The sequence below is a fragment of the Balaenoptera physalus genome (assembly GCF_965194825.1).
Source record: "Balaenoptera physalus genome assembly, chromosome: 7".
NCBI classification, from domain to species: Eukaryota; Metazoa; Chordata; class Mammalia; order Artiodactyla; family Balaenopteridae; genus Balaenoptera; species Balaenoptera physalus.
The window spans coordinates 13,793,926-13,819,633 of NC_138886.1; the positions used below are offsets into that span (position 1 = coordinate 13,793,926).

General features: G+C 38.5%; 1 protein-coding gene across 1 annotated transcript in view; it reads left to right on the top strand.

Moving 5' to 3' along the window:
- C5 (complement C5) overlaps positions 1-25,708 on the top strand; it is an 81,635-nt gene that overhangs the window by 35,863 nt on the left and 20,064 nt on the right. The window contains exons 18-30 of the mRNA XM_082468515.1: positions 563-653; positions 2,138-2,211; positions 3,127-3,266; positions 6,851-7,078; positions 8,267-8,327; positions 14,067-14,156; positions 15,188-15,400; positions 15,868-15,943; positions 18,546-18,705; positions 20,396-20,491; positions 21,788-21,959; positions 23,807-24,012; positions 25,415-25,567. Of these exons, the coding sequence (XP_082324641.1) occupies positions 563-653; positions 2,138-2,211; positions 3,127-3,266; positions 6,851-7,078; positions 8,267-8,327; positions 14,067-14,156; positions 15,188-15,400; positions 15,868-15,943; positions 18,546-18,705; positions 20,396-20,491; positions 21,788-21,959; positions 23,807-24,012; positions 25,415-25,567 (1,760 nt within the window). The remainder of the gene's footprint in view (positions 1-562; positions 654-2,137; positions 2,212-3,126; positions 3,267-6,850; positions 7,079-8,266; positions 8,328-14,066; positions 14,157-15,187; positions 15,401-15,867; positions 15,944-18,545; positions 18,706-20,395; positions 20,492-21,787; positions 21,960-23,806; positions 24,013-25,414; positions 25,568-25,708) is intronic.

The window sequence follows — 25,708 nt, forward strand, 5'->3', positions numbered from 1 at the left end:
ATTTTAGGGTTCACCCAATCTGTCTCCCTTTTCTCAGGGATCACTGTCCTGGCTCACTTATGGTCTAGTATTTGAAAGCTGTTGTGTCTGGTTTTCTAGTTTTTTTAAGGCAGAGGGGTAACTCCAGTCCCTATCAGTGCATCTTGGACAGAAGCAGACATTCTGTCCATTTTTATTAAAGAAAATATAAATAAATTTCTGAGGTAAGGCAGAGAATCATATAAACCTCCCTATTTTACAAAATAAAAACAATTATGCAATTTTTAAAATGCAAATAACTTTATAGACTAAATTAGTATCTTGTATAATTTCCGGAACATGAAACATTTAGCAATTTAAAAAACAAATTATTAAACATATTTTTATGCTTTATTCATTTTGTCAGTGCCACTAGTGGAGAAATCCTAAGGCCTTTATTGTTCTATTTTGAAATCACTAAACAAAATGTTTCATTGACCTTTCCGAAAATGCTTAAGCTATTGATTAATGTCCGTATTTTAAAATTCAGCTCTAAGTAGAATTTATGCTGTTTTTCCATAATCAAATATACTTTTTCCCCCAGATATAAGGACTCTTTTACCAGTAACCAAACCAGAAATAAGGACTTATTTTCCAGAAAGCTGGTTATGGGAAGTTCATCATGTCCCCAAAAGGTATTACGTTTCTCTGACATTTCTCTGAAAAATATGGGAAGATGCAAATATTCTGACCAAAAATCTGGAAATTACCCATTTCCCAATATTTTATTTAAGAGTTAAGATGATACCACCATTGGGTCAAATTTTATTTTACTTCTTTTTTTTTTAGCGTGTGATTTCTTCTAATAATTGGTTCCAGGTCATGATGAACTCTTGGGGAAGAAGGGTACCATTCCATTCAACTTCATTCCATTTCAGGTAGCCTTTACCGAGCACAACTGTGTGCTTTACACTGCATTACGCAGCTGTTTTCATCCTGAAATATCTGTAACTACAAAACAAACATTGATTAATAGGGGGAAAGCTTCTTTTCTTGTTAAAGTCCTTTATTCAACACATGTTTATAGAATGCCTACTCTGTACCAGGCACTGAAAACAGTGCCCCTTCCCTGAGTGTCACCCTTCCTCAGGTCGGCGGGGTGGGGGGGGGGGGTTGAGGGGTGGGGCTCAAAGCACAGACTTTCCAAGGAGCCGTCAAGGCAGTGAGTTCAGGGCCTGACATCTGACTTCTAATGGGTCTCCTGGCCTCTACCCTTGTCCTGCCTGATTCCTCCTCCACAGTGTTGTCCACTTCATCTGACATTGCCCCTTGGCTAGCATTTCCCCTCGCAGACCTTTCCACTACTGTCCCCCACCCAGTGATTGGATGTATTGCCCCTCTCAATGAACTCTGTTGCACATATCACACAATATAATGATGTCCTGTTTACCTGACTGTCTTCCACATTAAAATGTAAATACTTCCAGGGCAAGGACTAAGTTCAGGTTAGTTTTATATCCAGGACCTGGCATAGGGTCCGGCTTCTAGAGGCACTAAAATAAATTTGTTGAATCAATGCACACTGCCTCTGAACTTTTTAAAAGTTTTATTGGTACAGTTATTACAGTGAATCGCAATTTATATACTGAACTATTTCTTCCACTAGACCGTGAACTGCTTGAGAGCAGGACTGTATCTATGAGTGCTGTGTACTCAGTATTTAGTGCTATGCTTGACACAAAGTTGGTGCACAATAGCTGTTTGTTGAATGAGTATAAGCTTGATCTTAATCAGAAATGTTTAGTTATATCAACTTCGTTATGAGCAGTGTTAAGATGCATTAGTATTTTGCTTCCCTATTTTAGAGCATACTACACAATAAACATAATTTTTTTCTTTTAATTGTATGTTTTGAATTTGCAATGTTTCAAAGACATCCTTCTGAATTTGAATTCTCATCATACAAGTGAAATATCTAAAAACATGGAATGAGTATAAGAGTTACTGAATAAACTTTTCTTGCCTGATTTTTCTTTAATACCTGATGTGATTTTGTTCTGTTGTGATTTTTTTCTTTCTTCTAAAGTAGTATGAAGCAAGAATTCTGTTAATGCAAGCTGTCAATTTGGGTTAATCAATGTTCCGCTGTATTTGAATATATCAACATTTTAACTTTCAGAAACCAGTTGCAGTTTGTGCTACCTGATTCTCTAACTACCTGGGAAATTCAAGGTGTCGGCATTTCAAATAGTGGTAAGCAAATTGAAGTTATATACTCACGTAAGGAATGATTTGATTTGGCAAAATGCAGTTTTTTGTTATTGTCTTTTTAGTTTACCCAGGACTTAGGTAGTGTCATTTATTAAAACCTATTTTTAATGTATTACAAAGAGACTTAGATGTGCCCACATCATGGACTGTATCAGTTTCTTCTTTTGTTCTTCTATTAGTCATCATTTTATAAATACAGATGTGAAGCTCCCATTTTCCTTTGTATTTTCTCAGTGAGTAGAAGGTTCAGTAGAGCTAGAGAAAAATATATAATTTCTCTCCTGGACTAGTGCCCTTTTGTGGTGATTTAGTGCAGACACTTTATAAATAACTTCAGGCTTGGCTTGTTTGCTCACTATATTTTGTTCTTATAAACCTTGGTTTCCACAATCAAAATTTTATGCCCATTAAACGGAACCAATCATGAATATCTAAAAAAGAGATTTGGTGCTTTAGTTAATAAACATTCTCACGCCTTAAATAGAATTAAATATTTGTTGGACAAATGAAGTTTTCTGTTAATACCAATAATTACTGAATGAAGAACAATGATAAAAGAATAGATCTTAAAAGTTCTTACCACAAGAAAAAAAATTTGTAATATGTGTGGTGGTGGATGTTAACTAGACTTATTGTGATGATCATTTCACAATGTACACAAATATCGAATCATGTTGTACACCTGAAGCTAATATAATATTATACTTCAATTACAGCTCAATTTTAAAAAATCAGTGAGTAGAAAATTCAAGGACATGGGGTGTTAGGGCAGAAAAAATCATCATCTAACTTTCATTTTTTCCTTGAAGCAAAGCAAATCTGAGACATTTTAGTACTAATAAGGCATTATGGGAATTCCCTAATATGCTTCAACTTTGCTTTCACTTTGGGCTGAAGGTATATGTGTTGCTGATACTCTCAAGGCAAAGGTGTTCAAAAATGTCTTCTTGGAAATGAATATACCATATTCTGTTGTACGAGGGGAACAGATCCAATTGAGTGGAACTGTTTACAACTATAGAACGTCTGGAATTCTGGTAAGTATTTATGGTATGTTCAAATAAATGGAAAAAATGAAGATGTCCCTGATTTTCTGAGAATTCTATTAATGGAATTATCACGTACACACACACACAGACTCAACTCAGTGAAGGGAAGAAGAAAAGAAGAAGAGTTAAGATAACTATTCATACAACTCCAATTCAATGAAGAATACAAGTCCTTAAGATAATCAATGTGCTGTGGAGGCTCAGAGAAAGATGAGCTTACATTTGGTTCATTCATCACCCTGATCTCTTTACCTCTAACAACCCTTTCCTTTCCTCCATTTTAGCCATTCACACTCTTCACTTTGCAGATCTTGTCTTCCCCCCCGGAAAATTTGATTTCAAACATCTCACCAACTGACCACCTCCTACCTATCCTTCTGACTCATTAACCTTGTTACTTTGTAGCTACAGTTCTACAGCATCATTGAAACCTCCAGCTCTTTGACTCCATTACTTTTTATTCTTCATTAGCCTTCTTATGCTAAAGTCTTTACTTCACTCCTTGTTCAGGTTAGAATTCATAAGCCATCATTATAGCCTCACTGATTAAAAACATGTCAACTCCCTTGATCCCCTATTGCTCTGGGGTACACTCTGTGAAAAACTCCAGCCATGGCCAGACCCACCATTTGTCTTCTTTTTGCCAACACATTTCTAAACAGAGTTATACATTAGGCTGTCTGATTTCACTTGAAAATCACAATCACAAAATTTTATACAGGAACTCAATGCAGTCCGAAAATCTGACTCTATTTTTTTTTTAAAGCTCTAATTTTATTCTTAGACATGAGTATTTCAGTGGTCTCCAAAAATTTCGCTTACAGCTCCCTAAATCTTTTTGGAAAAACTAAGTACCCCATTGGCACATTTTTAAATTGGCATCTAAAATTTTTCATCATAAATTCAAAAAAATATGCAAATTTATAACTTCGGGAATACTTGAGTATTGATATTTTGAAAATAAAACTGTTATATCAAACTTTTAAAGGTATACAGCAGAATCTAAATACCATAGCAATCCATTTAAAAATACCCGAATAAACTCTTGTTAACAACAGATTATATACCATTCCTTTTATCTGTGAACTCATATTTCCATTCCACTCTCCTAGTGTTATATATTTTACACTTGAATGTTTTCTATCGATTACTCTCTCATACTTTGATGCAACAAAAATATGTACATACACTGAAATTGAATTATTTTTAAGTTTTATGATTATAAGGCTCTAAGTGTCAAATAATTGCTTGCTGATCTAGTTAAAAATGTATTCAGGTTTTGATAGGTATTATCCTGAATTTATAAATTACTGTAAGGGAAACTGACTTGTCTACAATACTGAATTTTTTACATCTCTTCATTCTTTTGCTTTATGTACTAGATCAGGGGTCAGCAATCTATGGCCCATGGGCCAAAACTGGCCTGCTCCCTCTTCTTTTATGGCCTATAAGATAAGAATGTTTTTCACATTTCTAAAAGGTTGAGGGGGGGGAAGTAGAAGAAGAATATTTCATGGCACATGAAAATTATATGAAATTCAAATTTCAGTGTCCATAAATAAAGTTTAAAGCCACACCCATTTGTGTAGGTATTATCCATGGCAGAGTTGAGTAGTTGTGACATAGACCGTATGTAGTGCTTTCATTGCATTGCACTACTGTTCAGAGCACCACAAAGTGCAATGACATAATTATAATTAGACAGTGTTTTAAGTGTCACACATCTCATGGTACTGCCATATTTTATTTAATTTTTAAATTATCAGTGCAGTATTCATCATATCAAAACAAGAAACAAGAACATCTGAGATATCTCAGGGTAATTACCGATTAATTACCTTTCCTCTTGAGTACAGATCACACTTTCCTATTTCTTTACATCTAGTAACTTTGCATTGACCCTTGGACTTTCTTAATGAAATGTTATAGAGACTCTGGATTCCATTACGATCTTCTGAAGAGCTTTCATCTTGGTTTGTGTGTTTTAGCAGGCAGTTGGCTGAATGAATCTCAAACTTTGAAATCTCAGTTCAGTTCCTTTAGCCTTAGCTGGGATGCTTAGAGTCTGTGCTGTGCATAGTTCAGGGGTTGACCAGGTTTGAGCAAAGTTTATATGCTGAACCTGGAGGTCCTTCACTTTTCCACTGTGGTGGCTGCGCCATACTCTGTCCCCTGGTTCTTTAAGCCAATAAGATGGCAGGTTCTACTGGAGGTTTAGCTACTCCTTAAGGGACTAATGGTGACTGTCCTCAGGTTAAAACTGTAAAAATATAGGACCCTCACACAGTGTCCCTCCTTTCTTCTGAGTGTCACCTTCTCTTCCAATCTCTAGTGCCTTCAGGTAGTTTTTTTTTTTTTTAAATACGTATTTTGTCTAGAGCTTATAGTTATTATTTGCAGAAGAGTTATCCAAGTAGGAGCTACTTGGCTATTTCTGAAAGCAGAACCACTGCCGGAGTTTTTGGTTTTTGGGTTTGGTTTTTTTTTTTTTTTGATATTTGATATCAGTTTCAAAAGTTGCTTTCTATCTCAATTTACTAAGAGTTTTTATAATGAATTCATGTTGAATTTGATCAAATCACTCTTCTGTATCTATCCTTACCTACCCTACCCCAGCTCTCCAGGGGGAATCATTGGCCTCAGGTGACCCAAAAGTCTTCTTTAACTCCTGCTTCACCCACCCTAGCTGTTGTGTTTCCCAAGAAGATAGTTAAGAGGGAAAAGGAGCTTGCCATTTTTGAGAAATTCCTCAAAATTAGTTGTTGAATGTTGTTACTCTTCCTTGTTTACCTGCTTGATTTATTCTGGATCTTACAGATTTATTATTTTGGGTATAGTTCTGTCAGTTCACTAGATTTTGGAGAGGAGATGAAAAATATTCACTGTTTGAGCCAGAGGTCAGTAGGTATCATTATTATCCCCATTACAAAGATGAAGAAATGGAGGGTCATGCAATGTGCTCTTGTCACACAGGAAGTGGCAGAGCCAAGATTTGAACCTAGGTCTTTCCGGAGCCAGAGTCTGGCTGTATAATGGGGTACAAGTGGGAAGTTAATAAGAGGCAAGATTGGAAAAGTTGGTCGGGGGCATATTAGGCAGGACCTTAAATGCCAAGAAATGGAGTTTCCTGTCTTTCATAAAACCATTTATTGAATACCAAAGGCTGAGCTATAAGATACAAAGATGAATAAGACACACAGAGTGCCTGAGCCTGGGCTCCCACTGCTTAAAATATAAACATGTAAAGAGACAGTGTAACAAATGCTATCATGACAACATGAACAAAGAACTTCAGTAGTGTTGTACCCGATTTAGTAGGTAACAGTCTAAGGGAGGTTAGATGTTTCTGAGCCAGTGTTGAGCTTTCTAGACATCCTGTCACATTGCTAAGCTCTATGGCAACTGGTTTGTGTGTTTTAGAAAATCTGAAATGAGCTTTCTCTACAGCCTTGGAATCTAAGGGATTATTTAACGAGTACCAGGGGAGAGATTTTGTCCAGATGAATGTATTCAGGGCGTGCTTTCCTTATCATAAAATGTTTTGAAATAATTGTTCACTGGTGATATTTCAGTTCTGTGTTAAAATGTCTCCCGTGGAGGGAATCTGTTCATCGGGAAGCCCAGACATTGACCCTCAGGGGAAAAGTTCCTCCAAATGTCTGCCCCAGAGAATAGAGGGCTCCTCCAGCCACTTGGTGACCTTCAGCGTGCTTCCTCTGGAAATCGGCCTCCACAACATCAGCTTCTCACTGGAGACTTCTGATGGAAATGAAATCTTAATAAAAACATTACGAGTGGTGGTAAGAAAATATGCTTTTTAAAAATTCTTTCAAAAACACTTTTTTCTTTCTGAAAAAAAAAGTTATCAGCAACTCATGCTTAAGTGATTCAGAAAGAGACACACAGAGAAAATGATAACACAAACATAACAAAATGCTAACATTTGGGGGAATCTGGGTGGAGGTTATCTCAGATATTTTTGGACTATTCTTATAACTTTTCTTTAAGTCTGAAATTATGTTTTTAAAGTTTAAATAAAACAATGATACTTGCTCATTGTAGAAAGCATGGAATACTGAAAAACCACAGAGAAGAAAATTAAAATCACCAAAAACCCCTACAACCAGAGATACCCAATTTTAACATTTTGGTATATAGTTTTCTGGAGTGTTTTTTTCCCCCAACACATTCAGAAAATGTTTTGAAATCTGTACCAGACATTATGCTAAGTACTGGAGCTACAGCAATAAATAAGATAGGATCCATGCATTTATAGTTTAGAATTTATAGTCTAGAAAATTTTCCATTTTGTAAATGAGTAAACAGGCCAAAAAAGGAAGAAAACTATCATTTCTTAAGTACTGTTTACCCACACAGTCTGTTGAGTGTTTTCATGTTATCTTATTAAGATTAAGATTCTTGGCAAGAATGTTAATGACAGAACTGGGTCTTCCGAGGTCTTCATTCTCTGAGTTCTGTTTTCAGCCATGAAATTCACTTCAGTAAACATGTATTGACTTATTTTGTACAAGGCACATCTATTTTCTATACATCTTTGCATGGTTGTTCCACACACAGATTCTGGAGTCACACTGCCTGAGTTTGAATCCTGGCTCCACTACTCCCTAGCAGTGGGACATAGGATAAGTTTCTTGATCTCTCTGGGTGTCAGTTTCCTCATATGTCACATGGGAGCACTACTCCATAGAGTATTTTTGAGGTTAAATGAGTTAATACATACAAAGCACTTAGATCAATTACCTGGCTTATAATAACTTCTATTTAAGTGTTTGCTCTGATCCTCATGCAAATAGCCAGAAAATCTTATTCCTGGAGGTAGACAAATAAGTATTTAAACATACTTTGCCTTCTCCAAAAAAAAAAAAAAAAGGATTTTTTAATTGGAAAAGTAGTCAAGTTGATTCAAGCATTCAGGTCATATAAATTGAATTACGTTCTTAACTGAATGATTTTTGCCTTTATTTTAGCCGGAAGGTGTCAAAAGGGAAAGTTATGCTGGCACTACTCTGGACCCAAAGGGTATCTACGGTAGGCAAAATGAGTTTGTATTTTATATGTTGTCTTTTGCCCTAGAGAGATGTGTAAGCTGAAACACTATTTTTAAAAATGTTAGTTGTCTAGAATCAGAAATATCCACTTCTTAGTTCACTGCCATTTTTGATAGCATGTGTTATATTATAATCTGGATGGGCTTAGAACAAAGAAAAATAATCCCATTCGGTTTTTGTTTGTTTGTTTGTTTTGCTGCATGGCGTGGCTTTTGGGATCTTATTTCCCCACCAGGGATCGAACTCAGGCAGTGAAAGTACCAAGCCTTAACCACTGGACCGCCAGGGAATTCCCAAAGTAACCCCATTAGTTTTAAATACAAAGCATTGAAATAGTAATCATTGCATGACTTCCCTTATATATTAGTCATTTTACCATTCTATCCATCACAATAATAATTTATAATAGTTTCTTATAGAACCATCAGTCCAAAAAACACCTAAGAAAAAGTCATTTACATTCTTATCTAACATGCGTTATTTGAAAACACAATAATGCTGATAAATTACTTAACAAAGCCATTCCTCATTGTTCCTGCTTCCTTGCTTTTCCTCCAGTTGAGATATTCTGAATCTTCCTTTTTTTTTTTGAATCTTCTTAAAGTTAGAATTGTGCAAACATTTGAGCACTTCATCAAGGCCTAAATACCTCCGTATTTATGAAATTTAGAATGTTTTCAGTTAACAATTCTTTTCACCAAAAAAAGACAGACTACTGTAGTTCTTATTAAATGGTTGAAATTTACCTTATTGTTGCATTGTATCATTCTTCTTTTCTTTCAGTGATACAGCAATGGAAAAAAAAAAGTTTTCTTACAAATCAAGACCACTGTACTCAGAGTGCTATTTCCTCTAGGAAAGCAAAGAATTAATATTTACATTTCTAATCAGCTGAGTCCCATAAACTGAATAAGGATGACTTCACGCAAACTTTTTTCTCTAATTTTATCTTCACACAGACCTCCTCCCAGCCTGTGAAGGATATATGGGGAGTTATATGACAAATTCTGAGGTTTTGGCCTCATGCAGTCACATCACACCTCAGAGCCACTGCTTCCTTTGTCTTCTCTTTCTCTTCCCCCTTATGCCTGCTATACTAACATTATTGCAAACAGCTTTCCAAAACAGCCCTGTCTTACCCATCCCAGGTGTGAACATCAGGCCCACAAGATGGCAATGATCTTTTATCGGGGAATAGATCTCTCCATCAAAAATCTTGGTTAAAAAAAAAGAATCTATGCCTCTTTCCAATCTTGTCACATGACTTTTTTCCTTTATCATTTTAGACAACTTAGATTCAGGCAGCTTTGTTACTTTCCAGAGTGCTAAATAGGGTAAAGATGACAACCAATTCTGTCCAGTTTATTTCAGAGATTTTATTAAATAGTTCCAATCTGTGTATATTGGAATTGCTATACCGCTATGACACTTTACAGAGTTTTTTTTAAAAGACTAAAAAAACGTATTTGGAAAAGTAAACAGACAATAATGTTAGAGGAAATCTGAGAAAAATATCAGTGAGGGAGAATGAGGTATCAGAACAAATTGTAAAGTAATAGTAATTAAAATTATGTGACATCAGTTTAAAAAGAGACTAAACACAGAAACTCAATACACACGACTAGCCCTAGCCTTTGGTTCCTGCTTTCTCTGCCTGACAAGCTCTCTCCCCCGATTCTTCTTGTATCTCAGATGCAGAGAGTTCAGCTCCTCACCCACCTCAGTTCTCAGCACATCATCATCATTGGTTTGGGCAGGCCCCTCTCATGTTTTATTTTCTCTCCTCATGCCTGACCTCCACTCCCATTTCCCTTCCTTCAAATGCCCCCAATCTAATATGCTTGAAATATGTCTTAGAATATGGAGGAAAGGTTGTTTTGTGTGTGTATGTTTTTTTAACATATAAAAGGTATTGTGCTATAGGTCCTGTTCTAGTTCTTAAGTTTTTAAACACAATACTCTGTTTTAAACAAATATTTCTATTGCTATACATGCATTTAACTCACTGCTTCTACACAATATTTTAGAGTGTATTCTGTTGCCAAACTCAGGTTCGGCTGCTTACCGCTCAAAAGGCAATAATTTGAGAGGCAAATGTCAATAGAAAGGAAAGATGCTTTAATCAGAGAAGCCAGCAATCTGGGGAGAAGGTAGACTCGCATCCCAAGACCAACTCCAAAGTTTCTGCTCAGCCATTACAGTTTTTAAAGGAGAAGGGGGGAAGAATCTCAGTGAATCATCTAGGCAGGAGGTTGAATTCTGCATCATTCTCCATTGTGTGCAGACTGGCTGACTCTTCAGATGTTATCTTGCCCATGTGATTTGCCTTCAGGATTTCTAAAGGGGCTGTTGAGGGTAGAGAGCTAGTCATTCGTTTTTTTTTTTTTCTTTTTGATTTATTTATTTTTGGCTGCGTTGGGTCTTCGTTGCTGTGCGGTGGGCTTTCTCTAGTTGCGGTGAGCAGGGGCTACTCTAGGTTGTGGTGCGCAGGCTTCTCATTGCAGTGGCTTCTCTTGTTGTGGAGCACGGGCTCAAAGTGCGTGGGCTTCAGTAGGTGTGGCACGCAGGTTCAGTCGTTGTGGCTCGCGGGCTCTAGAGCGCAGGCTCAGTAGTTGTGGCACACGGGCTTAGCTGCTCCGTGGCATGTGGGTCTTCCCGGACCAGGGATCAAATCTGTGTCCCCTGCATTGGCAGGCAGATTCTTAACCACTGCGCCACCGGGCAAGCCCTTTTTTTTTTAATTTTTATTTTATATTGGAGTATAGTTGATTAACAATGTTGTGTTAGTTTTGGGTGTTCAGCAAAGTGATTCATTTATATGTATACATGCATCTATTCTTTTTCAAATTCTTTTCCCATTTAGATTATTACAGAATATTGAGCAGAGTTCCCTGTAGAGCTAGTCATTCTTTAACTGCTTAATTCTTCATTTTTGCTTCTTTTTATCTAGGAAAAGAATCAACAGGTTCTTTGATTCTTTGCATGGTGTGCATTCAGGAGAGCATAAGTTAGGAGTTAGGTCAAACTGCCTAGTGATCTCATTCCTATAATTAGGTTCTTTTAAGGTTAGAGGGGGATAGAAATGGACAAACAGGAAAGAGGCAAAAGCGCTTCTTTCAATTCCCCACTGTCAAACATCATTCCATTTCTATGGGATCAGGGGTGAAGCTCCATCTTCTGTAACTTTCTTCATGCTGACATAGGGCACCATATTCTCAGAGTGGAAAATGTCAACATGGGTCTGTAGCATCTTCGCTGACAATTTTAGTTGCCTGCTTACATATATGGGCAGAGGAAGATACAATTATTTTGATGCCCACAAAGATATAGTTTATTATGAGCAATAATGTTAATCCCATTCTCTTGAGGCCAGTTCTTGGAATTGTGCTAGCCATAGATTCAGTACTGCTCAAGATGGAGCAGCTAATGTCATGGCTACAGTCTGGTCCTCATGCAGTTAGCTTTTTTCCTCTGGGGGCAGTTACAGTATCTGTAAAATAACTCAGGAATGTGCATCAGACACTCAGTCTGTGACTATTGTCCTAATCATTAACTGCTCATTTTTGTACTTGGGGGCCCTGCAGGGTTCTGCTCAGTTCCAATTCCACCACAATTTTACTTACCCATCCCCTAGTGACAGATTCCCCACTACCATCAACAATGCTGCATTGAACATCCTTACTCACCTCCCTTTACGAATCTGTGTGAGAATTTATCTGGACTATGTTTCTCGGAGTTGAACTGCCGGGTCAAAGGGCATACATATACTGAATATCATTTACTTCTGTCACATTGCTCTTCAGAATGGCTGTACTATTTATACCTCCACCAGCACTGCATAAGGAGTCTCCTCATTCCACATCCTCACCAACACTTGGTGTTACTCGCCTCTCTAAAATGTGCCATTTTTGAGAGGTATAAAGTGACATCTCATTATTGTTTTAATTTGGATTCTTCTGATTACAGTGATTTCTAAACATTTCTTCATATACTTGCTGGCCATTTGGACTTCCATTCTGTGAATTGCCTATTCCTATCTTTTGCACTTTTTTCTATTTTCCACTTGGGTTTTCTTGTCTATTTCTTGTTGATTTTGTCTTTCATATACTTCTTTGAGCAGTCGGGTTTTGAACAGTAATCTTTTATTCTGATATAGTCAAATTCATTATAATTTCATTTTATGGTTATATATCTTAGTTCACAAAGACATTATTGCATATTTTATCCTATTGGTTTTAAAGATTTAACTTTTAAATGTTTTAATCTCTCTGGCACCTACCTTTATAAGTGATGCCTTGATGGGTCTTTTTTATGATCTCTGACAAGGAGTAAAATTGACTTCTCTTAGTTTTCGCTTTTTTTTCTGTACCTTTTCCATCTAGTAGAAGAGTTGATAATGAGAAATGAAATAGTCAAGAGCAGGTATCAATGGAAAAAAATGGTAGAGGATCAAATTTAGATAATCTCAAACAACTTACTGTCATAAGTACCATATATTGAGCACAAACTGTTTGCCATGCTTTGTCTACATTATTTTTATCTTTACAAAAACCCTTTGAGGAAAATACTATTACCTCTATTTAACTGATGAGCAAACCAAAGCATAGAAAGATTGTGTCTTGCCCAGTGTCACATCCAGAGTAAGTTCTTTCTGAACTCAGTACTCTTTCATCCACATTGCAAAGCTCTCAAATGTCTTCACTGAGTTTTATTTTAATATTATATCCTCAGCATTTATCAAAGGTTGATGAGGAAAGAAGAGGAACATTCCTGTCTCTTCTGCAAAGCCATGTGGTTTGGCCATGCAATTGCAAAATGTCACTAGTGTTTTTTTTTAGCATCTACCATGTGCCAGGGACTAAGTGCTTGGGACTACAGCGTTCAATAAAAATGGTTCTGCCCTCAGAGAGCTTTCTTAGCAGGACAATGGGAGGAGGAGTCTCTTTGTGGTGACTACTATGGGTTCTGCAGTAAAGCTTCCTGAGTTCAGATGCAGCTTCATCTGGACTAGCCCTGTGACCTTGAGCAATTTGCTTTCTAAGCCTCAGTTTTCTCATCTATAAAATTAAAATAATAATAGTAGACACCGTGCATAGGGTTGTTGTGAGGATCCAGTGTAACAATGCATCCAAAGAGCTGAGCAGTGTGCTTGGTATTCTATCAGTAGAATGATAAATACTATCATTTTCATGAAATAAACCAATGATTACAGTAGAAAATGCTCCGATACAGCATGCTTAAACTCTGTTATTGTGCAGAAAGAAAAAGTGTCTAAGTTAGATGGAGAGGAGAAGGTAGAAGGGATTTCAGGGCATGCTTCCCAATGGAGCTAATCTTCACATTTCCTTGACTAAGGAATTACTTGTTAGTTATTTTTAGATTTCAGTTCCGGGAATAATTTTCTGTCTTTGGACAAAACAGCATGCTCCCTTTTACTGATGAATAAGATTTATATAACCTATTTATTTCCTATTGTGTAATGACCAGGAAGCTTACAGTCAACTTTAATGCTTTATTTAATGAGATTATATAAGCCTAGGGTTTGATAAAAAATCCTTGATTATTTTTAATTTCCCTTTTAAATTTTAATATTGTTGTTATAAAAGAGTCTATTATTTTTTTTAAAAATTCCCTGAAAGTAGGTATACTATAAATAATCTGCAAATAGTCTTCCCTCAAGAACTCTGTGTAAATCTAATAATTTTCTTTTAAATTTCAGGCGTCATTAATAGACGAAAGGAGTTCCCATACAGGTTACCACTGGATTTGGTCCCCAAAACAAAAGTCAAAAGGATTGTGAGTGTAAAAGGTAAATTAACAAGTGCCATTTTTATTTCTTATTTCACTTTGTGTTTCAAACAAAAATCAAATATTCCCATGATTATCCTATTTCTCCTCTTCTCTACACAGTTGCATATACAATAGGGGACCTCTGGGAATACCCTATTCCTACTCCCACCTTCAAATCCCTAACCACTCTTCCAACCCTCTTCTTCCAGTGGCCTGATTTGAATGAAGATGCATGCTCCCATGATGGAGGGTGAGGGCTGTCATTGGCCCAAAGACCTCTCTAAAATGAGAGTGCAGCTGCATCCAGATTTAAAGGACTTTCTATTATCCTAGTGGCCAGTCCTGTTCCAGAGAGGGCTTTGTGACCTGCAAATGGCCCCAAGAAAGCAGCTCTGCTCTTCTAGAGTGCCAGTACATTTGTAGAAGTGGTGTCTTTAGCAGGATTTATCCCTGGTCTCCAGCCATTAAAAATTCAATGACGCATCATCAAAATAATAGAATGTCCTGACTACATTTTATCTTAGATAAAACCTTGGAATCACAGAATGTTAGTACTGGAAAAGACCTTTTTAATCATGTCCAACTCTGTAGTTAGATATATAAAAAAGTGTTTTTCCCAGGGTCTCACGATGAGTTATAGACAGAGCTCTCATAGCACTCACAGAGTGTTCTCAGTTCAGACTCTTCACTTTGCTTTGTGGATGCTATTGATTTATAGAGTTTACAATATCTAAAGCTTTCAGGTTGAATGGCAACTAATTTGCCATGTCCCCTATGCTGTAGTCTGCCCACTGTATTACACCATCTTATCCCCATATTGCAGTGGTATTTTTAAGCCTGCTTTTGGTGTTTCTTTTAAATACATCTTCTAATCAAATTTTTTTCCTCTCCCCAGTTCTGAGAAGTAATTCAGCTGCCTAGATAAAAAGGAAAGGATAGGGATGGTTGCTCTTATCTCCATTTAAAATATACTGTTACTCAGTTAGAAGTTGACAGAAATTGATTGTACCTACAATGATTTTTGTTTGTGTGCTTGTTTGTTTGTTTCAGGACTGCTTATAGGTGAGGTCATGTCTGCAGTTCTGAGTCAGGAAGGCATTGATATCCTTACCCACCTCCCCAAAGGGAATGCAGAGGCAGAACTGATGAGCACTGTCCCAGTATTCTATGTTTTTCACTACCTGGAAGCAGGAAATAATTGGAAAATTTTTTCTGCTAACTCATTAACTCAAAAACAGAACTTGAAGAAAAAATTAAAAGAAGGTAAGAAAAAAACTATTTCACATATTATACATTAAAATCTTGTGATTTTTAAACTAATAGTTTGATTAAACTAATATTTAAGTTATGAATCATACAAAAGTTTATTTGTAAAAGCATTTCAGCCAAAAAAAAAATTCTTGAGGTGGACTCTATTACACAAATAAATACTGTTTGCTGGAGCGCTTTGGCTTAACTTACTAAAACGCCTGGATGAGATACAAGACACCTGCATTCCAAACTCTGCAGAGTACTTCCTTCCTTCTTGAATGAGCTCAGAATGTTCTACTTCATAATTCCCAATTCAAGCGATTCATATACTTCCTTTGAGAAGTTCAGTGCTGGCCACAGAGCATGTGCTTGCTGCCCAACACCAAAGGAAGTTTAGTGTTCCCAGGGGCTAATAAAGCACTCTCTGAGTGGAAACGGGGCTCACTGAAGCACTGTGTTCTTTCCCTGCTGCCTCTTAGGGATGGTGAGCATCATGTCCTTCAGAAATACTGACTATTCTTACAGCATGTGGAAGGGTGGAAGTGCTAGCACTTGGTAAGTACAAAGTTTTGACTTGCATTTTCATATAGTAGTTAACTAACTAAAGAATAACAACCTTAGAGGAAACTCTGTCCAGTTGCTCAGGCAAAAAGCCTGGTCATCCTTCACTGCCCTCTTTCTCTTACAAGCCACATCTCATCTAGCAAATCCTTTTGGTTGCACCTCCGAAATATATCCTGAACTTGACTACTTCTCACCAACCCCAACCCACCACCCTGGTCCAAGCCATTCTCATCTCATACCTGGATTATGACACTAGCCCCCTCTGGTCTTTCAGCTTCAGCCCTTGCCCCTTTTCAGTCTATACTCAACACAGCAGCCAGAGGGGAGTCTGTTAAAACATGTTAGGTCACGTCCCTCAAAACCATTCAGGAGCTTCCCATCTTACCCAGGGTAAAAACCAAACTTCTTACTGTGATCTACAAGGCCCTACATGGTCTAGCCCTACCTCACCTCTCCAACTACATCCCCTACTACTCTCTTTCACTCCACTCGAGCCTCACTGGCCTTCTTGCTGTTCCGCGAACATGCCAGCCATGCTTCCACCTAAGGGCCTTTGCACTGAGTACTCCCTCTTCCCCCTCTTCCTGAGGTATCAGCATGGCTGACTCTCCTACCTCCTTCAAGTCTTTACCAAAAGTCACCTTCTCAATGAGGCCTCTGTTGATCATTCTATCTAGCATGCCATTCCCATCCCAACACTTCATATTCTTCTCCCCAGCTTTCCTTTACTCTTTAGAATTTATCACTAACATTCTTACTTACCACAGTTATTGTCTGTCTCGCCACTAGAATGTAAGCTCTATGTGGGCAGTTTCAAGTGTTCCTAGTGCCTCATATGTACCTGGCGTATAGTAGGTGCTCTGTAAGTACTTAATTGGTGAAGCATAATAACTTACAAAATTCTGATTATTTGAGGGAAAGTCAGTCTGAATTAATAAATCCATATGGCAACTTATTTTCAAAAAATAATATCATGCTTTGACAAAATATTTACTAAAAACACTGTGACAGGTACTTTGTAGGTTCTGCTATATGAAACACTTTTAAAGGGTTTACAGTCTAGAATAATTGTCTTTTAAATTATGCCCTTTAACTGTTGAGAGTCCCCAGGATTTTATCCTTGACCCTCATTTTCTAGACTCTCTCCTTGTGCAATCTCATCTTTGCCCATGACTTCCATAATTCCTATGCAGATGATTCTCTAATCACGTCTCAAGGCCTATCTTCTTTCCTAAGCTCCAGATCCACATTTCTGTGGACTTGGGAGCCAAAAGCCCTTTGAACACATTCCATGCCAAATTCATTCTTTTGTTCCTCTGTTCCCCTAATCAGTGCACAGCAATACTTTGTCCTCCACTGACCAAGTTTGACTCCTCCCTTCCCTTTCCTTTCCTTTATATCCAACCAGTCACCACGTTTCACAGATTGTACCTTAGAAGTGGGTCTGACCCTGTGTGGGTGGCACATTTTGAAAGACACACAGGCCCCTGGAGTATGGCAACCAGAGGATAAAACCCAGGATGCAGGGAGTGGGGGTCGATACAGACTGGAAAACACCACAGCAGGAGCTGGAAACTAAACGCCTGGAGAACAGAAATCCCCACGAGAAGATGCGATAGCCTCTCAGGAAACCCCCAGAGCCTCTCAAGATTCTGGGCAAGACTGAGTGGATGGTGTCCAGCCAGAAACATAGAAACGCTTGGACCCAACCACCCCAGGCCCAACTCCATGAGTTCCTTTGGAGATAAACATACATAGAAGAAAATGGCCAACACCTGAATACTTTCCAAAAAAATTTTTTTTAGAAATACAAGAAAGATACAAAAAGTACTAAGAATAATATTCCTTTAAAAAGGAAAAGGAAAACAAAATTTTAAAGTGAGGGAGAGAGTCAAGTGGTCTGAGTCTCAAGGGCTTCTGGCTCCTGGGCTGCTGAGTGAAGGAATTGGAGGGGAAGAAAGGAGGCATAAGGGGCACATGGGGTCATGAAGTATTTAGATCCCCTCTGATATTCTTTGAGAGACAGTAGAGACTGAACTTGTTTTTTGACTAATTAATCATAATAATTAGAGCTTCCTTGGGAGGTGGTGAGTTCTGCATCAATAACATGGCTCAAGGGGAAGCGAGATAAACACTCCCACGGATGTTGGGGAAGAGAATTCAGACTTCAGACGGGGATTTAGATCAGATAGCTTGTACAAATTTTACAGTCTAGAATTTTATGATTTCTTTCCTCCATATCTCATGCCCATGAGTCAGTGCTTTAACACAAAACTATTTGTTTCAACACTATTGTCTTTAACTTTAGAGAAAGAAGAATTTCTTTATCATCAGGCATCAATTTTCAGCTTGTGTACAAGCTAACAATGTTGCAGTCACAGAAGATGTGCTGCTCACATTTGATTGTTTTTGGAGATCTTCCTGAAATCTTCCCTGCCCTTGTGAAATGGTAACAACTTACTTTGGAATTGTGTGTTTTAAAACATTATTTTCTTTTCAAGAATAAACACTGTATGAACTAAAACACACTGAAAGTTGAAAGCCAAAAGGGATTCAATGTTTAAATGTTTATTTATTTGATTTTGTCTCAAAGGTTAACAGCTTTTGCTTTAAGAGTACTTGGACAAGTAAGTAAATATGTAGATCAGAACCAAAATTCAATTTGTAATTCTTTATTGTGGCTGGTTGAGAATTGTCAACTAGAAAATGGATCATTCAAGGAAAATTCCGACTATCAACCAATAAAATTACAGGTAAGGAAACCAAATGCACAGATGAGCAATAGTTTTATTTACAAGTTTGAGTTGTGTTCTCATCCATTTTATAAGAATGAAAAAGAGAGGGGAGAATATATGCAATCCTGCAAGAAACTTCTCTTGTGTACAAAGAATTTGAAAGGTCTTCTCATCCTGCTCTTCAGACAATTCAGCATAGGTCAGATGAGTGAGATCTTGGACATTTGGTGTAACAGGCATTAGTGGGTCACAGGGTACAAGTGCTAGTGATCTCAGAACGGGTAAAATGTGCTAATTTTTCCATGTACACTTGGTATGAATCTGAACTTGAACTTCAGAGCCTTCTTACAGGTCAAGGCTGCAAGATGTTGTTGTGAAACATGGAAGGGATCCTATTTACACTCTGTTAGAAAGAGTGGGGTCAATTTATTAAAAGTACAACAAAATGTTGTTTGAAATTGGAATCCACTTACATACTTGAATTGCAAAATCTCTGCAAAATACTGCTACAACATCTTCTACTCCTAGAATGTATTTTTTAGGATCCAACAGCTTTTATTTATTTATTTATTTTGCCTGCCCCAATCCAATCCCTTTCATATCAGGCACAAGTGGCCTCTTGGCTGACAGGGGTCCCATAATTAGGACCGATTAGGACTCACACAAGAAATGCCGGCAACTGACATCATCTAGGTGCTATTTGAAGAGTAAAATACTACAACAATTTTTTTTAAGATCCTACCCATCCATCCATCTATTCGTATCCATTCAACAACCATTCACTAAGCACCTAAAACATGCAAGGGCCTATTTGGGGCACCATGGGGGAGGAAGAGTGGGAAGGATGGACCAGAGAGTATCCCTGCCACAAAGGAGCTCACACATTGGTAGGGAAAGTGGGGTATAAGTGCTAATAACTCTAACCAAGATTTAAGTGTGTGTGTTCATTTATTTATTCAATAAGTATGTATTGAATGTGTACAAAGTGCTACATGGTAGGGACATAACAGTGAACAAAACAGGTGTGGTCACTGAGGCCATGGCAGTTACAGTCTAGCAGAGAAGTCAGACATTGAGTAAGTGATTTCAAGTGTGTGATTCATGTTAAGAAAAGGGAAATACAGTTTCTTTGAAAGCAGGAACTCTAACCTAGATTGGGGGAGTTGAGAAAATGGGTTGACCTGGTCCCTGGGAGCTAGGTAGGAGGGAGGCAGGCAGAGTGTTGTAAGTGGAGCAAACATCATGCCTGTTACCTTGAAGTAGCGAGAGGGTGGTTCATTAAAAGAGCTGGAGCCGAGAAGTCCAGAGGGTGAGTGGCACAAAATAAAGCTGGAGAGAAAAGTAAAGGTTACTTACTGGAAGGTCTTGGAAGCATTGCATAGGAACGTCACTGCCCTAAGAGGAGAAAATGTGGGAGAACAGAGGCAGAATAGTGCTTCGCAGAGGAGGTGGCATTTTAACAGGGTCTAGAAGGAGAGGGTGAACTTGAACGTGGTGAAGAGGTATGAAGTGGAGCTACAGGGTAGAGAGGTGGAGGAGAGAAAAGCAAGTGAAAGCATGTAAGACTCAGAGCTTTGAAAAAACGCAAGCAGTCCAACTAGAGTGCATGAAGGGAGAGGAGAGTAGGTCCAAAGTGGAGATTAGAGCCAGGTCATTTCACTTTAAAGACACCAGTTCGCTCTCCTTTTTAAACATTGCTTATTTTTAGGGTACCTTGCCCATTGAAGCCCGAGAGAAAACTTTATATCTTACAGCCTTTGCTGTGATTGGAATTAGAAAGGCCTTTGATATATGCCCTCTGGAGGTAAGTAAGAGTTTTCTTTCTCCAACACCCATGGTCTTTTTCCGTACCATATTCTTGGGGAGAGGGGGGAAGGTAAGAGGGGGGCTTGAAAATAACTTTAAATCCAGAATTTAAGGATTTCAGAATTATGATAGATACTAGAGAACATCTAGTCCAACCCACTCGTTGACAGTTGAGAAAGCTGAGGTCTGTAGGAAAGGTGAATTTAGTTGTCCCATGTCACAGGCTACTGACTCATAGAGCTGTGATTAGAACAGATAACTTCTGACTGTGATGAGAAAATGACCCCGTGTCCGCAGCTTCCTACTCTTACCTCTGCTAAATCTTATGCCACGTATGTGACTGTTGTTCTATAACCCGGAATACAGAATGTTGAGGTACTCTGTATCACAGAACTGTTGAGGATGCCCCATACCACGTTTGCTGCCTTGGGTTGTGCTGTTTCATTTGCTTGGAAGCTGAAGGGAGAAAGGAGAGGATCCACTTAAGTGAATCAATATAGAAGATTCCAAAGGTTAACAGAATTGAGACCCTGATCTGGGAAGTAAATTAGACATGTCCTTCAAACCAGCAGACAGAACCAAGATGGAAAAACCCAAGGGGATTGATAGGACTCGAACCACAAAACAAAATAATTGTTTAGTTTAGTTCAAGAGAATTGTTTTATATATATATCCAGCAAGACAAAATAATCAACAAGGAGAAGTTAGCAGTGGTGCCGGGAGAGAATGCGCCAGGCAAGATGTCAGCAGCGATGCACCATGCTGCCTCCTCATCCACTTACCCAAAATAACTACTTTAGTTGTCTCAGGACAAAGTCATAAAGACTATTTTGCCAGGAATCCTTAGGATCAAAAAGTCCTTTGACAGCTTGGCTCTTTTTCTGCTACTGATGGTTTTAGTTAGTAAAACTCCTTTTGAAAATGTGAATCTGTCTCAGCTATGCTGGGGGGGAATGGAGAAAGCTGTGTCTATACTTGGTGCTTCTTCTTCCCAGAGGCTAGGTCTGACATGGGAAGCAGAAATTCAGTGGAAAAACCTCTACCGAGGAGGGGAGGATTCAGAAACTAAAACAACCAGATGTGGACAATCTCGTTTTCACTTTCCAGGTTACGCTCTCCTCCTTCTCCCGGAAGGATTTGCTTCAGGGAGACACCATCCATTTCCATTAGGTCATTTCTCTTTCCACCCTTCACCTTGCCTGCCCCAGAGTGGTGCAACCTGGGGGCAGTTCCCATCAGTTGATAGGCCGATGCTTGACAAAGAAACTTAGGTATCTTCTGCTCTTGTTTCCAGAAAGTCAGCACAGCTGTAACTAAAGCTGACACCTTTCTGCTTGAAAATACCCTCTCGACCCAGAGTACTTTTACACTGGCCATTGCTGCTTTTGCTCTTTCCCTGGGAGATAAAACACACCCACAGTTTCGTTCAATTGTCTCAGCCCTGAAGAAGGAAGCTTTGGTTAAAGGTATGACTTGTTCCTGACAGGTACTCGGCAAGTGTCTACTAGGCATGTACCATCTGCTAATTGGGGAAGGGGTGGTGGCATGCATAGCGGAGTGAGACACCGTCCCTGCCCTCAAGAAACAAATCATCACAATACAATGGAATAAGCACTGTTATTCATTTACTTAGTCACTCATTCAGCACATATTTATTCATTCCTTAATTCAACAAAGGAACGAATGTGTATTGAGTGTATTGAGTATTGAGTACCTCCTATGCACCAGGCACTGTTCTAGGCTCTGGGATAAAGCAACAGACCAAAAAAAAAAAAAAATTCAGGCCTTCATGAAACTTACATTCTAGTTAGGGAGAGACAAACACGATAAATAGCTAAAACATTTAATATACTGAATAGGTTAGTGATGACTGATATGAAGAAAAATGAAGCAGGGAAGTGAGACAGGGCGAGGGGGTGGGTTGTAATTTTAGATGGGGTTGTCAGGCTTAAGCCTCACTGAGAAGATGGTGTTTGAGTCAAGACCTGAAGGAGGTGAGGAAGCAAGCCAGTGGCTCTCTGGAAGGGTGTTTCCTGGTGGAGAAACAACTTTGCATATTACTGAGGTAGGAGCATGCCTGGTGCTCCAAAAAAGGCCAGGAGGCCAGTATGGCTGGAGAGAAATGAGATGAGGGTAAGAAGTGATGTCAGGGAAGGAAAGGGTGAGAGAGTGCCATGTAGGACCTTGGAGGTCATTACTGGAGCTCTGCAGGACTCCTGTATACAGTTGTGCAATGTACAAAGCACCCAAGCGAGCAGGTGAATTAAGGCTGAAATCCAGCCTGTGCTCTGCTCCCCAATCCATGAACCCTGGTTTGAGTCAGCTTCTACCCTGAGCAAGGGGTGCCTGAGTCTCATTCACATCAAGGTGCTATGGGGGCCAGTGTGAGCCCCAGGAGAGTGCATGACCTACCTTGTATTGTACCAGGTTGACTACAAAGGTATATATTTCATTTTGAAGAGTAAAGATATTGCTTCCTATGGGTCAACAGTAAAGAAATAGAGAGGAGCTGTGGTCATTGGCCGATGTGCCTAGACCAGCACCGGCATGGTTGGGCACTTCTGAGCCGTCTCCTGACTAAGGTTTTCTAAAAGTTTAATAAATCTTACATGAGGTTTATCATTATCTACAAAATTTGACTTCTGTCATCATTTAAAAATGACTGACTCTTAACATATACCTCGAAACCACTTGTATAATACTTTTCAAATAACACAAAAGAAATGTCTTGGGTATTGTAAGAAATGAATCATAAAATCATAGAATTTAAGAGCTAGAAGGGAACTTAATAATTCAAATAATGTTTGATCTGGAAGTATCTTTAAAAACCAAAACTTTCATTCTAAATACAGCCTCCACGAGTGAGGGAAAACATTTTGTCCAAAGTCGTGCAAATCAGGTAATTCTGATGTGTAAATAGATAACATCAAAATTTTGAGGGATGGAGTGGGAGGTTGGGATTAGCAGATGCAACCTATTATATATAGAATGGATACACAACCAGGTCCTACTGGATAGCACAGGGAACTATAGTCAATTTTATATATATATATATAGAATACATATATATTATATATATATAAATATATATATACGTTCTTTTTTAGATTTTTTCCATTATAGTTAAAAGAGCCCTGCATTAAGGGATCTTGTTTGTATTGGTCACCTTGAGAAAGTTCTTCTTACAAAAGAGTAAGAAATTTCTGGAAACCAGAAGGCCACTACCAGAAGAAACTTCTAGAAACCTGCTAGAATTGTTATGCCAAATTCACACTTTTCATCATATTTACCAGTGCGATTTGTTGATGTTCAGGTAATCCACCAATATATCGTTTTTGGAAAGGTGATCTTCAACAGAAAGACAGCTCTGCACCTAATACCGGCACAGCACACATGGTAGAAACCACGGCCTATGCCTTACTTACCAGCCTGAGCTTGAAAGACATGAATTACGTTAATCTAATCATCAAATGGCTATCAGAAGAGCAGAGGTATGGAGGTGGCTTTTATTCGACCCAGGTAATGTTTCTTTCTCACGGTCCATCCTCCTGGAGATATTTTTAGTGCCTCCCACACCACACATTCCACGCTCCTTCTGACCTCCATGCTTCTGTCACCAAGGGAGCATACCAAAGATATGAATAAAGGACTAGAATCAAGGACCCTAATGGATATCTGCAATGACACCCTTCTTATACAGAGGAGCAAGTCAGCCTCAGGAGGTTCATTCAGGGAGTTAGTGGCAGAGCCAAAATCAGAACTCACATCTCCTGACTCTAAGCCCAGTACTTCCTTTATGATTCTTAATTACCATGAAGGGCTAGGAGAGTTAAATCCTATGTAAGAAACAGCAGCTGCCATGCAAAGGTACTGATGTTCCCTTCCACAAAACAAATAAAAAGTAAGAGGAATACTGATTATTAACATGTTTATCTATCTACCTACCAATGTAAACTCATTTAAGTATGTATATTTTACATTATAACTATATGCAGTTGTTTAGTGTACATCTACATTCAAGTTTATCTCAAATGTTAGCATCTTCCCTGTTCCCTGGATGCTTGGACAATGACGGGGTCTGTGTGTATATGTATATAAAATTTAGATCTAGAGGGTTCCTTCAGGGTGACATTAGTGATCATCTAATCCGGGGAGGCAAATGGTTTCATCATGGGTACAACTGGAGGCTTAGAGAAAAGAGGACCTTGCTGATTAGCACTGGCTGCATGGACATGGGCAGAGAGGGTAGCCACAAATTTGCTATCTCTGATCCAGCCACATTTCCTAATTTTGTAGATGAAGTAGATGAAGTCCAGAAAAATTAAGTTCATCCACTTATTCCTTCAACAAATACTTGTTGAATAGCTACCATGTGTGTGTACTTACTAAATGTAATGGATGCCAAGAAAAATATACTACTTGCCCCCATGAATCTTATATTGCAGTGGGGGACGCCAATGATAAACTCTACATAAAAATATTACCAATTGAGATGAATGCTCTAAAGGGCAGAAGGGAAGAATATTAAAACAGAATAATGAGAAGGGGGAGCTTCTTTATGGCTTCACTGTGCGGATATTTAAGCTGAGACTTAAGGATGGGAAAGAGATACATTGTCATGCAAGGAGTTGGAGGTGTTCTGCAAAGAGTGACTTGCCTGAAGTCACGTGCTCAGGACAGGTGGAGAACCTGGATGTGAGGCCACACTGCCTTTCTGTCCCTGCTAACAGCAGCATCCTTATTGGGGGAGGGGGAGATCTTCCTTCCACCTCCACATGGGGACCCTTAACCAGTTTCACTCAGTCTGCTGGAGTTTCATCTCCAGGCAATGCTGACTCACCTTCTCATGAGAAAGGGTATTTGTAAACAGAGAGTACATAAATAAGTAAACCTATTTTTGTGCCTTGCTGATTGTTGATAGGATACAATTAATGCCATCGAGGGCCTGACAGAGTATTCACTCCTGGTTAAAAAACTCCGCTTGAATATGGATATCAAAGTTTCTTACAAGCATAAAGGTGACCTCTATCATTATAAGATGACAGAGAAGAATTTCCTTGGGAGGCCAGTAGAGGTAAATAAAGGATTTTTTAATAGTATTTTATAATCGGATGGGAGCTTTGAAATCATGTTACAGATGCTAATACATATTTTTCTAATTACCACATTTTAGATTATTTTAAGGTATATTTAAACATACAAGTAACTGGAAATA